Source organism: Ceratina calcarata, unplaced genomic scaffold (genome assembly GCF_001652005.2).
Source record: "Ceratina calcarata isolate Rehan_Ccalc_2016 unplaced genomic scaffold, ASM165200v1 scaffold358.2, whole genome shotgun sequence".
Classification (NCBI taxonomy): Eukaryota; Metazoa; Arthropoda; class Insecta; order Hymenoptera; family Apidae; genus Ceratina; species Ceratina calcarata.
The window spans coordinates 54,196-68,135 of NW_017158804.1; the positions used below are offsets into that span (position 1 = coordinate 54,196).

The window sequence follows — 13,940 nt, forward strand, 5'->3', positions numbered from 1 at the left end:
GAGAGAGAGAGAGAGAGAGAGATGTTGGTTTAGGTACTACCTTTCTCTCTCGCGTACGCACGCGATTTCGCGCCGTTTAGAATAATTGGCGGAGACTTCCCCCTCTATCTCTACTGTTAGACAGAAAGCGGAAAGGGAAAACAGCTCTGTTTGTGCCCACAAATTGTGCACCCTACAGTCGAATGTGTACACCCTTAAAAATGTACAATGATTATATTTTATATAACAATTATTACAGTTATATTTCTAATATAATAAGACAATCAGTTTCTATAGAGCTTTCTTTCCTTAATTTGAACTTAGCGCGCTACAACAACTGAGAACATGGCGGCATACCACGTGATCGGACACAATCCTAAAGAGAGAATGCTGCTACTGGTATTAGGTATAGTGCGATCGCGTCTCGTACACCTGGTACACATCGTATACCGTACTTCCCGTACTCGACAACTGATCGTTAAATTATGTTTCGTGATAATGAAACGTATTTATTCATTTCATGACTGAACTTTGTTAAAAAGGTTTCTAAAAGCTCGTCTTATACAGTCCCAAAGATTGAGGGTCTTTTTTAATTCATGTAAGATATTACTTTATGTAATTCCAGTTAGTAATATAGTATTTTCATCTTGATTTTATGGGTTATGTTATCACTCATTGATTATGGGATCATCTTATACTTGTTATTACAGTATATCGCTTAATAAAAAATTACTGTATAATGTCGGATGATGAGGATTTGACGTACGTCAAGAAATTGAAAACTGTTCATTATGGATCGCTTGAGGAAGTTGAGCGTGCTAGATTGGCTGCTGTTGCGGAGTCCTCTGAAGAAGAGAAAGATGGAACAAATTTGGGTGACAGCATTAATTCAACAACAACTTTGGGAAATATTCATATATCTAATGAATACATGGAATTGGAGGATGAAATGTCCAAAGATAGACAAGCTCTCTTAGAAGAATTTGAACGTAGAAAAAAAGCTCGGCAGATTAATGTGTCTACAGATGATTCAGAAGTAAAAAAGAACTTGAGACAATTAGGGGAACCTATTTGTTTGTTTGGTGAAGGACCAGCAGATAGGAGGACAAGATTAAGAGAATTATTGGCCAATTTAGGCGAAGATGCAATTAAAAAGAAACACGAGGAAGAAGAAAAACCTTTGCATCCAATTGAAAGGGATACAGAAACAACATGGTACCATGAAGGGCCTGAATCTCTTCAAATAGCTCGGTCTTGGATAGCCAGTAAGCATAAGATAGATCTTCCTAAGATTTGTGGCAGTTTGTTTATTATAATTCTTAGAGATACATTTCTAAACATCATGATTGTTATTTGTACAGCATATTCGTTGCCCAGAGCAAAAGCTAGATTGGATAAGGCGAGGCAAGATTTGGAACTGCCTACAGCCACGCGCACGGCCCGTCGTCAGGAACTTCTGAAAAAGTTGCAAGCGTTGACAATCTATTGTTCGCAAATTGGCGATACTAGGCCGATCTCGTTCTGTCAGTTCAGCCCGAACTCGAAACTGCTCGCGACAGCTTCATGGTCAGGCTTATGTAAACTATGGTCTGTACCTGACTGTACACTGTTAAGAACACTTAAAGGACACACTTGTAATGTTAGCTGCATTGTTTTTCATCCAAAAGCTACGATTACCGAAGAAGTGGTAGGAGAGAAAACTGGGCAAACATGTGTACTGGCATCCTGTGCTTCCGATGGTACATATATGACGTCTTTCTTCTTATCATCAATAACTTGCGATGCACAATAGTGAAATGTTTCATGTATACAGGAACGGTGAAATTATGGAGCGGTGGATCTGGTGAGGAACCTTTGGCCGAGGTTGAAGGTCATGAGCCACATAGAGTCTCGAGACTGGCCTTTCATCCATCTGGTCGATTGCTTGGAACATGCTGTTATGATGCATCTTGGAGGCTTTGGGATTTGGAACAGCAAGCAGAAGTTTTACACCAAGAGGGACATGCCAGAGCTGTACACTGTATTAGGTAAGTGAAAAATGAATTTTATCGAGAAAAAATGCGATTGTATTGAATTGAAAGGTAATGGCATCAGCAAAATTAATCGCATACTTATGCTCAATCGTGTTAGCCAGAAACAAGGTGTCGATTCCTGCTGTCACGAGAGTCCATATCAGTTTCGCGCAGTTTGGAGGTAGTGGGGTAACCGAATACGTAGATCCCAGTATTGGCGAAAATATGAAAAGCATTAAGCCGCGTATTCATCTGAGCACGAATGCGAACGAGGCAAGGCGAGTCCGAACAAATGCCTCGTTTTGCCTCGTTTGTAAAATTTTTCTTCGCGAACGAAGTCTGCCGAGGCAACGAACGAGACAGTGATCCACAACGAACGCAGTGAACGGTAATCCAGCGAGATAGGCAAGGTACGTGGAACGTACACGAATGCCGTCCATACGTAACCAAATTTTTCTTTGAAGTACCGACTCCGATCGGCTCGGGTCCCGAATGCCTCAGTCTGTGCGGCGAACAGCCGAATGCAGTTTGCCGCGCCTCGGTTACACGTCCACATATGTATGCTCGTTCGGCCTCGCCTTGCCTCGTTCGCATTCGTGCTCAGATGAATACGCGGCTTTAGAGAGAAGGAGAGAGATGTGGATAGCGACTGAAAACTGATCTTTGCGTATTATGGACTTGTGACGGCAGGTATAAATCGGCGAGTGATCCTAAAACAATTGTAGCAAAAAGATATATAGTTTTCAGTGTGACGGTAGCGTAAGCGCCACAGGTGGTCACGACTCCTTCGGCCGAGTTTGGGACCTACGTACAGGTCGATGCATTATGTTTATGGAAGGCCACTTGAAATCGATTTTTGGCATCGACTTCTCACCGAATGGTTTCCATATAGCTACAGCAAGTGAGGATAACACTTGCAAGATATGGGACTTGCGTAAGAGGTCTTGCATTTACACTATACCCGCTCACACGAACTTATTGTCGGACGTGAAATACCAAAGGATAGAAGGTCAGTACCTGGTCACGGCCTCGTACGACAATACTGCCAAAATATGGTCGAACAAAACTTGGCAACCCCTTAAGACGTTACCAGGGCATGATGGCAAAGTAATGTCTGTCGACATTTCACCCGATCACAAATTCATCGGTACCACGTCTTATGATCGAACGTTTAAACTATGGGCACCGGAAAATGTATAACGATATTCAATAGAATTGAATATAGTACATAAGAAGCTTATGAATGATGCATACACAAAGAACTGTAGAATTTTTGTACCATAAAAAGAATAATAAACGTATATTCTTTATTATTTGCTCTTTCAAACATTATCGCGTACTGTTATGATACATACACTGTTACTAACATTTTGTTTATAGAAACTTTATTATACTTATTTTATTATGAACGTAACTGTTTTATTATAGTTTGACATCAATAAAATAGGGAAAAGAACTGCTGAACAATGTATTTACATAATAAGCTGCGTAATAATCGAAGCATTCTGTCATTCTTGATGAGAAATATTCGGGAGATAGCGATAACAGTGACAGAGATTTATGTGCCTTTGAACTATATTGTATTGTTCGCGCAACTGCCACTCATTTGAACTTTGCACTTATATAGAATTTTATATACTATCTGATTAACGTTTTGCGTCATTTTGTGACGAACGTAATTGCGTGCGCTCGAAATAAAAGCATCTGCAGCTTTTTTAAGTTTTTGTGTTTAATGCTTTTATTTTTAATTTCTATTCCATACCAGGAAATTGGACTATCGTGATAGAAAAAAGTGGAATTTTGCAATTCGAGTTATGCAACTAATTTTAAAAAATATCGATAAGTAAGTTTAGAAAAGTGGATTAAACATAAATATGCGCTGTTGCGTTTTGTAAACGAAATATTTAAGCTCGAGGAGTTTGCAGACCAGATAGACAACTTCCTTAATTGGTACCTTGCTTATTTGCGATTCGAATAAGTTAAAAGGATAAGCGCAAGTTCTCGAGTAGATGGTTCAGCGAGAACTTCTGAATATAACCGGACGACTTAACTTTCGAAACGACCGACGTAACTGTGAACAGGAAAGCCGCCTCTGCCTCTATGCCTTCACTTTATTAACAAACTTCCCGATAAGTTTTTTGAGCAACCAAGTGAATAGCCATTTCACCGATAGGAATTCATTTTATATTACAAACGAGTTCTTAAGGATATTCTGATTGGTTCCTCTTTTCCTTTTTCGTACGCATCTCATCGTAATTATCCTTTCATGCGAACAAAGTATTGTGTTTTAATAAAATGTCTGTTGCAAATACAAATTCATCCGATATATTTCTATATTTTTAAATTAATATTCATGTACATGGTACATTGCTCTTTTATTTTAAAAATTCTAATGATCTTTGGCTTATCAAAGAACACAAGGAGTATGATATGACAAACAATATGCACAAACAGAATTCATTCAAGTCAATAACTCTTATCAGTAATGCTTAATTTAAAACAGAATCAAACTTTTTACATGAAAAGTGTAATACTTATAAACTACCTATCCCACAGCGCTTGTTGATATAAAAATAAACTATCGATTTAAAATTGATCTAACGAATATTAGGAATTAATCAAAGAAAGTTTACTTGATCAAATCTTTAAACATTTTCGAACACTTCGCTATGAGTGATAGAAAGAAGGAGACAAGCCTCATACATGTTGTCCTCAATATTGTAAATGAATCAAGAAGAATGTCACGATGATTCTTTTCCGGTGACTGCCTTCGATATGAAATCCTCCATGTCGCCGTGGTGAAAATCTCTATATGTTCAGATTGTCTAGGTTCGATTCATGCGGATTCGTTGGTCGGCAACGATTGATGGACGAAAACCTTGTCACCTCCATCTGCGAAATCGGCGGCTGCGTGACCATCGCCATGCAATACCCATTTCGTAGTTAACAGCCCATCCACTCCTACTGGTCCACGCGCGTGGATTCGTGCCGTGGAAATTCCGACCTTTTAAAATAGAAAGTGCAATCGATATAACATAAGATTATAATTTACAGCACTTTCTATGAAACGTGTTCAGAAGAATCACCTCTGCTCCAAGCCCGAATCTATATCCGTCCGAGAATCGCGTGCTAGCATTATGGAAAACGCACGCGCTATCAACCTCTCTTTGGAAATACGTGGCCTTCTCATTGTTCTCCGTAACGATGACGTCCGTGTGTCCACTGCCGTATTTGTGAATGTGGTTTATCGCGTCATCGACGTCCGACACGACTTCGATCGCACACTCAAGACCGCTATACTCAGTCTTCATGCTTTTCGCGGCCGGTGGTCCAAATGTTAGTAATTTCCTTAGCTTTGGACCAGAATTCACTTTTACCTACAACACGGCACAGATAAATATAATTGTAAAAGAATACTTAACTTCGTTAAGACTGTGGTACATTCATGAATATAATTCACGAATAGTAATGGGTCAGCATACTATTCACATTTTTAACATGAATTTTGATAGAAATTAAGAGTTTGATTCACTTACTCCTTCCTTCTGAAGCATATTGCACACCTCATTAAAGAAGCTGCCCTTCATGTGACTCTCGTGAATGAGGAGCGTCTCCATGGCATTGCAAGCTGCCGGATAATCGCATTTCGAGTCTCTAATGATTTTCAGAGCCATCAACAGATCCGCGTCCGTGTCCACGTACACATGACAGATTCCTTCCGCGTGTCCCAGCACAGGGATATGCTTCGATTGTTCCTGGATCGATCGAACGAGATCAGAGCTGCCTCTAGGTATCACTAAGTCAATGTGCTTGCCCATGGATAACAGATCGCCAACGTCCTCCCTCGTTGAAATAAGGGATATCGCTTTTGAGGCACCCACGCTGCTTAACGCTTCCTTTACCAATTCCATCAAGTATCGGTTACTATGGGCGGCCTCCTTACCACCCTTGAGAAGAAGCCCGTTGGCACTGGATATGGCCAACGCGGCTACTTGGGGCAGACAGTCTGGTCTTGACTCGAAGATAACGAGCAACACGCCTATGGGGACGGTGATCTGTTTTAACTCTAAACCCTCGGCCAATTTTGTTCTCCTCAGTACCCGGCCCACGTTTGTCAACGAATCGCTGGCTATCTGCCTTAAACCGGAGCTCAGAGATTTCAGTTTAGCAGGCGTCAAAGAGAGACGGGAGAGCAAAGCTTTCGCTAGACCGTTTTTCTCCGCGACGTCGAGGTCCCTCGTGTTCGCCTGGAGAATTTCCCTTTGACGGGAGTCGAGGAGCTCAGCCAACGTATTGATGCAGCTCGCGCGTTCCTCTGGTTGAAGCGCTTGAAGAGTGCGGCTACCAACTCGAGCTGAAAGTCATTATTTTTTGAGCTTGAGAGAGCTCTTTTCGGTTTCAAGTGGTTCTAAGCGATATTGCTGCGACAACTTGACGTTGGATATTGTTTTGGAAGCAGTTTCGGTTTAAGTAGGGTTGGCGCCTGAGGTCGTAGACTAATGACGAAGACCGGGTGTTAAATACTCGACACGGTTCAATTGACTCTTCTTTTAATAAAACCATACTGACATTTTGAATAAACTCTTTGATTTCTAGACTTACTACTTCCTCTATAAAAGTTTTGTTTCATAATATTTTTGCCTCCTTTACATCAAGAATTAATTTCTGTCTGATAAGTTCAACGATAAATTAATATCAAAGCACAAAAAAGAGATTGTAAATATTTGAATTGATTGATCGCATAAGAAAACAGTGTGGAACCGCTCCTCGCAGGCCATTCAACTGAAGGAGCGGCGGTGGATGTATTAAATAAGTTTTAATGGAATCCGACGCCGATAAAAATTACCGAAAGTAAAAACGAGAATGTGAAGGGTATTTTCTCTCAGAGAAGTTCTCGAGTTACGAGAATATTCCAACTACTTTTCTTTTCACTTATTTTTCTCAATGGATAGCCACACTGAAAGGTTGTTCGGCTTATAAATCCAATTCCTTCTCTTCGTTCTTCGAATAATGCGAGGATTCTCCTAGTTTTTATTCTATACACCGATACGTGTCGCGGATAATTGTATGTACAATGGTTACGATACAGCGGCCCGTAAGCCGTTTCGCGTCTACCTTCGATAATCGATGACCCATATATCGCTATTGTCGGTAGAACAAAATGACGCGACTGACCGATTTCTCTGAGAAAAAAACTATTATGCGAGAACACAGTGATCTTTTCGTCTACGATCTCGTGAGTGCTTTCCCATATTAACAGCAAAATCGCTTAAGAACCGCTCGCAATCTTACATATAATTAACGTCCACTAAAGCCATTCAGTAAAGTGATATTACTCTAGTCTAATTTAATTATTCTATTACTCTAGTTTAATTATTCAACCATTGTATTAATTTGATTAATCGTGAATCATTGTACGATAATTTATTAATAAAAGATGTTTACCATCCTCGGCGATGACTTCGACAGGCGTAGACGTCTCTGTGGTTTGTGTGAAGAACGTGCCTATCTTTCGCCCTGACAGAATATTTTTGATCGCCTTCTCTTGAGTACCGTTGCATATCACAACAGATACACCTCGATCGAGAGCCCAGAGAGCCGCGTGAACCTTTGCGTCCATGCCTCCAGTGCCCACTTTCGACTTCTGTCCAAACTTAATCGTGTCCCTCAGGTCCATGCTGAACGTGTGTAACATTTTAGCGCCGTCCTGCCATGGAGGTAGATTGTAGATCCCGTCTACGTCGCTCATTAAAATCAATAAATCTGCTTGGATCTCGGCAGCTAACATGGCCGCAAGCGAATCATTGTCCTTGATGGAAATTCCTTTTTTCCCGCCGCCACCAGCCACTTCCTCGTCCACCTGGGGCGGAGGCGAGACCGCGTCGTTTGTGTTTATTATGGGGACAATGTTTAGGCTGAGTAACTCGCTCAAAGTACTAAATAGATTATTGCGAGTCTCCTCGTTGTAGAAATCCGGTTTGGTAACCAACACTTGGGCTAGTTTCACGCCGTATTGGGCGAACATCGCGTCGTACAGAGACATTAGACCTGACTGGCCAACGGCTGCCGCTGCTCTCGGTTCCAAAGAGGTGCCTGCATGAACATCGCGTCGAAATTACACTCCACCGTTGTTGGGGTTGGATGTGCGGTCAACGGATCGCACGTGGTATGCACTGAACATGTAGGGGAAATGGTTTTCGCTTGTTTTCTCTCATACTCTTATTGGAGTCATTCCAAAATCAGTTGACCACTCAGATGTGTGGTCAAACTAATGCTCGCGATCTTGCGGATCATAAGGAGGCGATTGGATATTCTGTTAAATGGGCGTAAGGTGTTTCTGATATTCATTCGTGTCGGAAAGCGCTACGGGATCTCAGAAAAAGTCAACGTTCATGGACTTAAAATAAGGAACAAAAGAATGTATGTCTCAACGATTCGACGGTATTCTATTGACGCTTCGGTCTTTGAAAGAAAATAATCGTGAGTGTTTTCTCGAGCAAACAAAATCACGAAAGAATAGTCGGTAAAAGAATTGGGCTGCTCGTTTGTTAGTTTAACCTACATGGAAGGACCGGACATTTGTCGAGTACTAGAAGAGTTCCCGAATTCCCGGAAGTAGGTTTAGGACACCTTGTATGAATTCATTTCGAAATTCGCCAAACCTTACTGATGTAGAAGTCAAATACAATATAGATAAATATAATTCCACATATTACAAACAGATCGTTTGTTCTCTGGATGGAAAACAAGATTGTCCGAGAATAATGCAATTCATTTAACATCCCTTTGTCATTTTCGCAACAGAATCCTGGATGCTTGAACTTGTCCGTATTTCGTTTTAAACAACAACGGTACGATGATTATATGTGCAAGAATCGCGTGATTGTTTTCAGGCTTAATTGGCACGACTATGCTCGCTCAGAGAAAGATCCCGCAAATTCTTGACATGCTAGACAGATTGTACGTTTCCACGTAGGAGGATGAGGAACGGATTTATATTCGGGTAATTTAATCGTCATAACTCGTAGAGATTATTCGTTCGATCGATTCAACCGCAGACGATTAAAACGCGAATAGACATTATTCTTCCTACGTGGTCACTCGCTTACTAAAGGACTGCGTGTAATTATGATTAATTAATGTGCCGTGCTCGGTCCGCCGGTGAATACCACCGTGTCGTGACAAATTTTCGTCCCCGTTCCTCGACCTTCATTAAGTTTGCGATACATAAAGAAACGAAGGGATCATGGAGATGCGGAAAGCACCGTGGCCGGATCGCGCATGCATGTACTCCAATTTGCAGTTAGCCGGTAATATTCTCGGAATGAAATTTCGCAGTGAAACCATAGGGACTGCGGGATTTGGAATTACTGCCGTATATTTGAGTCGTAGAGTATTACCACGTTCTCATCGAAGGGAGGATATCTTATCTCTGCATTGTAATACGAATCGGAAACCGAAGTTTCCGGGATTTCTTACTTAGGAATTTTTTAATTAGGACTTTTTACCGTACAGTCATTAGATTTTAGAATTGATACGTTTAATTTACGTATTCGACGAAGCGAAATATTGAACGAAAATAGGATAAAAACAATAAAAAGGAGGGATATTTTTCAATACCAGAATATGCAGTAGAAAACAAATTCAATATAAAAAGCGCTAAAGTATCTTTCCTTACGCTTTTTACAGCAAGTGAAAAAACTGATTTCTCACTTTTCATATTGAAAAAGTACTTAATGAAGTGTGGCAGTTTTTATATGGATAATCACGTAAAATCTAAATATAGTGATTGCAAAAAAGACATGAATCTATTTTTAGAATTTAAATCTGCGCCTCTAATATGCTCACTCTGCTTCATTCATGAATGAAAACAATCGGAAGTAACGTGCCTGCCATCGCCAGTACCTGATCGTTTTCGCATGTGACCGCCAGGACTGAGCGTTTCTCTCATCGACAATGACATCAACAATTCCTGTGCTAGTTTTTGTTTGCCGAATGCAACTGCCCCGCTGGTCACCATGATACATTCGCGACCTCCGTTTTGACATTCAGCTACCTGCTCGACGATCGACGCCAACCGTCCTAGTGCCAGACCGTGCTCGTCCTCCCGAGTAATAACTGCGCTACCCAATTTTACCACCAAACGTCTCGTGTAGTTCAACTGGCTGCGATCGGTGAACATCGCCGGCTTCTTGGGAGCTTCTGCCGTCTGCATTTCTTTACGCAAGTCCGCTCGATTCCCCTTGAGAAAATCGATTGATTAACGATCAATGATATTTTCAAATTTTTCTAATATTAATCTTTGTTGATCGGTGCATGTATACCTGTTTTCTAACTAGTTCATCATATTTACTTTAGAACTATACTAAAGATGCAGGATCGTGATGATATAATGTTCCTTCAAATAATCTATTAGCTTATTTATTGTATTCTACATGATCTATCAACTTGCGTTTTAGTTTATGTGCTTCTTTAAGTGATTGAATATTTGCGAACGATAGTACAATTTCGAAATATCGAAAAGTGCATTTGAATTGTTACTTTTTGACTTTGTAATTTTTTCGGAATTACGTACATATGTAAATTACATTATATCGTTCATAATGACAAACAGTAAAATTTATAAAACATTTACTTGAAGCATGTCTCTACTACGAAGTTAATTTCGCGTCGCGTCAGATAAATTTTAGTTTCCACGCGGCATCCACATACGAAATTCACGAAGCACTTAATGATTTTTCGAATCATCCGTAATCTATAATCGTGTAGTCTGCTATCTTTCATTGCAACAGTACTCGAATCGAAAACGAAAAAAAAAATTCCTTTCTGTCAATTCTCCCGTTCTTCGATTGCCACTCGACATTTTTTCAACGTGTAACGTCTCTCCAGTTGATTTATCTGTTATATAAAATTACAGATTTGTTTATGCGTTATCGCGCATGTGAATACGTGAATCGCTTCGCAAGAAGAGAGAATAAACGAGAGAAAAAAATACACCAGTGGATACGTAATTTCGTTTCTGATTTAACACCGTTTTCATTAATCTCTGTTGACGGAATCGTGTCGAATGAATATTCATTCGAAATCAAAACAATTGGTGCACCAACGACAGTTCCCTCTTGTTTCGATACATCGTCGTGCTTTTTCTGTCAAACCGTTGCCAAACCGTCAAATACCATTTTGATTTACAATTTCGGAATATCATTAATCTTTCGAGGGATATGTCAGTTTTATTAATTAAGGTATTCCGTTCCAAAAAATAAAGTACACAGATAAGTTTCTCTGACTTTTCTATCAAACACAGTTTTCTTTTCTTCGTTAATGCATATTTTTTTGTATTACATCTCAGATTGATTTCTTCTTCATGTTATTGGTTTTTATGAATATTAGTAGGGAACGTTTTATCAGATGTTGCATATTCGCTTCTAACTCTCGCTGCGTGTTTTTAAGGTTACGCGAATTTCTCGAGATCTAATAATTTACGACAGATCTTATTTCCTCTTAATGACATTCCGTGTCGATTCTATATTCGACGCAAATTCTGTCTTGTTTCGCAAGCTAAAGTTTACCGATTGCGCGAGGAATCGTATCGTTAGTCGTCACTCTTATCTAAGCATCCCGACGTGCCGTTGATTTCCAGTTACGTACATACATATGGAACGTACACAATCGATTTCTAACTAACGTCGACGAGAAAAAGTCTAAGACCGTGTGATTTCACGGGTTTCGATTGGGAGGATTGCGGGTCGATGGGATTGGGACGTTACGCCATCGGATTTCGTCCAAAATCCCATCATCCGCCTCGAAACCTGTTGATCTGAACGGATCGTTGCTGAGGGTATCGGTTTTCCTGCTGACATGGAAGCTGTATACAGGGAAAATTAATTCCCTCGAAATGCGGAGAAATCGCGAGTAATCGATGATACTCTTGTGGTATCGATCACGTGGATCGTAATTCAGTTACTATTTGATAAAGCAACATTCTTATCGGTGACCATGCTTGTACAAAAATGAAAACAAGTGAGAATGAGGTTGTTCACGCTTCTCTCGAGAAGCATTCGTCTAATTAGTAGACCAAAATTTAGATAGAAACTTATTTCAATCTGTATACGTTGGCTGTATACTTGGGCTGCCATGTATTTCATTTGAATTTTTCTTTAAATACATAAAAACGAGCACGGTATTTTACGTTTAACATCAGATTGATTTGGTCGATAAATCAATTTTCGAGTTTTTGCAAAAAATTTCGGATCCGCGGAACACAAAAATATTACACAATAAATACCGATAGGTTAGTTAAAGACAAATAACGAGCAGAAAAGTGAGCGATATTTATAATTCGGTGATTACGCGGTCCTGTACGTTCGCGATATCAGCCAGTATTATGTATTCGTGATAACGTTGTCGTTACATTTATTGCGGTGCAGCCAATTAAACTAGCGATCTTCGGGAATCGAACAATGCGTTTTGCATTTAAAAGCGCGTTTCGTGGATTTCCCTGCTATCTGTTGCTAGACGTTATACATACCTACATATGTATGCATGCATATGTAAATGTATATTATATGGAATTACGCGGCGTTATAATATATTCTCCCGTTTTCGCGGGTCTCTACGAAGTAAATAACATTGCGGTATTATCTCGTCGCCGCGAAAATCGTTGCTTACGGTGATACAGAGCAGTGGAAACTTTCGTTACCAAATCATGGTTATGCATTTAACACCAAAACTGTCTTACGCATCTATATGTCTCTCACTAACCGACAACTAACTCTAATTAGATTTGAAGCAGCTGTGAAAAACTATTATACTATTCTATATGTTACTTTCTTCCTTCTTTCACCCTTCATAGAAGAGACAATATTGAGAACGATGCATATTGCCATTTTGGTCAAATGGTAACTCGTATTACTCACATTGCTTCGAATTTCGTTGAATCAACTATACCTGTATTGATTAATCAATGTGGTATTCTCCTCGAGTTTATTTTATTCATTTCACTATCGAGCGTCGATTCTTGTGGCAACGTTCGATTACAAACAAAAAACAGGAGAACGATAAGTAGCTGAGTACTTTAGAAATTGAATCGGTGACGTGAAGCACAAAGAAAATTCGATCAACCGAGTTGGCGATGAAAATGAAGACGGAAAAATAGAAAAAATTACACTTACTGTTTGCTGGGGAATCCTCAGGCCCGTTGAGGACGAAGTCAATCTCCTTGGAAAACATCCAACTTTAGTGGACCTCAATAGTAACAGCTTCGCGTACATGATTGCCTCTTGAACTCTTCTTTTCCTTTGCTGCTTTTCTTTCGCTCGCGTTCTTCCACAGGCGCGACACAATTAAGATTCTCCTTTAATTGAACGAATCAATCGTCTGCTCGACCGATCCCGTTCTTCTTATTCCGCGGGAAACGCGAGGTTGAAGAAAACAACTGTGGACTCAATTAATTACCGATCGAAGTCATCCAGCTTCTTCGAGTGAAAAATTTTATAACTCGCGAAAAATTGCTTTTGAGTGACGTCCTACTGCAAGGAGTGCTCGATTATATCGGTCAGGATTGGTAACAGAGTGTGTTGGGGTCAGAAAGAAAAGAAATATGATAGGAGAGAATAGGAACTTAAAATTTGGATCTCGGGTAACGAGGCGGAGCGGTCGTCACGGTGGACAACGACACACTGCTACTCATTACACGACGGAATCGCGGCAGAAAATGTAATCGTGGTACTCGTTATCGCGACCGAAGATTAGAAGCCTATCTTCGGATAAACGTAACGGAGCCGGTATGAGTGGGAGGACTTTTCTCCCTTGGGGAAAACTGAACGTTTCATGCAATTATGCGTCTTCAAGAAGAAAAAGACTGTTTCACGGTGGTCAAGTCAAGGCCACACAAAGTCCGCTATCCTCTTTGTTCGCCCTTCATACGAAGAATTCATACAGATACGTAGT

The 13,940-nt window shown here is 40.2% G+C and overlaps 2 protein-coding genes across 2 annotated transcripts; one reads left to right on the plus strand and one right to left on the minus strand.

Annotated features, from left to right (window-relative positions):
* The first annotated feature begins 380 nt into the window (after positions 1-380).
* Positions 381-3,304, plus strand: U4-U6-60K (U4-U6 small nuclear riboprotein factor 60K). Its single transcript, XM_018025560.2, has 5 exons — positions 381-577; positions 690-1,244; positions 1,341-1,718; positions 1,793-2,006; positions 2,732-3,304. The coding sequence occupies exons 2-5, from the start codon at positions 719-721 to the stop codon at positions 3,189-3,191; spliced, it is 1,578 nt and encodes a 525-aa protein (XP_017881049.1). The 5' UTR covers positions 381-577; positions 690-718; the 3' UTR covers positions 3,192-3,304.
* Positions 3,305-4,327: 1,023 nt separating this feature from the next.
* P5CS (Delta[1]-pyrroline-5-carboxylate synthase) lies at positions 4,328-13,705 on the minus strand. The gene is made up of 6 exons (XM_018025559.2): positions 13,163-13,705; positions 9,897-10,233; positions 7,437-8,084; positions 5,528-6,345; positions 5,078-5,368; positions 4,328-4,995 (listed from the first exon to the last, which is right to left on the minus strand). The coding sequence occupies exons 1-6, from the start codon at positions 13,259-13,261 to the stop codon at positions 4,828-4,830; spliced, it is 2,361 nt and encodes a 786-aa protein (XP_017881048.1). The 5' UTR covers positions 13,262-13,705; the 3' UTR covers positions 4,328-4,827.
* Positions 13,706-13,940: the final 235 nt, after the last annotated feature.

Excerpts from the sequence above, each read along its gene's own strand:
- P5CS (XM_018025559.2), bottom strand. The coding sequence starts at position 13,261 with ATGTACGCGAAGCTGTTACTATTGAGGTCCACTAAAGTTGGATGTTTT. Across the intron at positions 10,234-13,162 it reads TGAGGATTCCCCAGCAAACA|GGGAATCGAGCGGACTTGCG; the intron begins GTAAGTGTAATT and ends GATTTTCTCAAG. Across the intron at positions 5,369-5,527 it reads ATATGCTTCAGAAGGAAGGA|GTAAAAGTGAATTCTGGTCC; the intron begins GTAAGTGAATCA and ends GCCGTGTTGTAG.
- U4-U6-60K (XM_018025560.2), top strand. The coding sequence starts at position 719 with ATGTCGGATGATGAGGATTTGACGTACGTCAAGAAATTGAAAACTGTT. Across the intron at positions 1,719-1,792 it reads GGCATCCTGTGCTTCCGATG|GAACGGTGAAATTATGGAGC; the intron begins GTACATATATGA and ends TCATGTATACAG. Across the intron at positions 2,007-2,731 it reads AGAGCTGTACACTGTATTAG|TTTTCAGTGTGACGGTAGCG; the intron begins GTAAGTGAAAAA and ends AAAGATATATAG.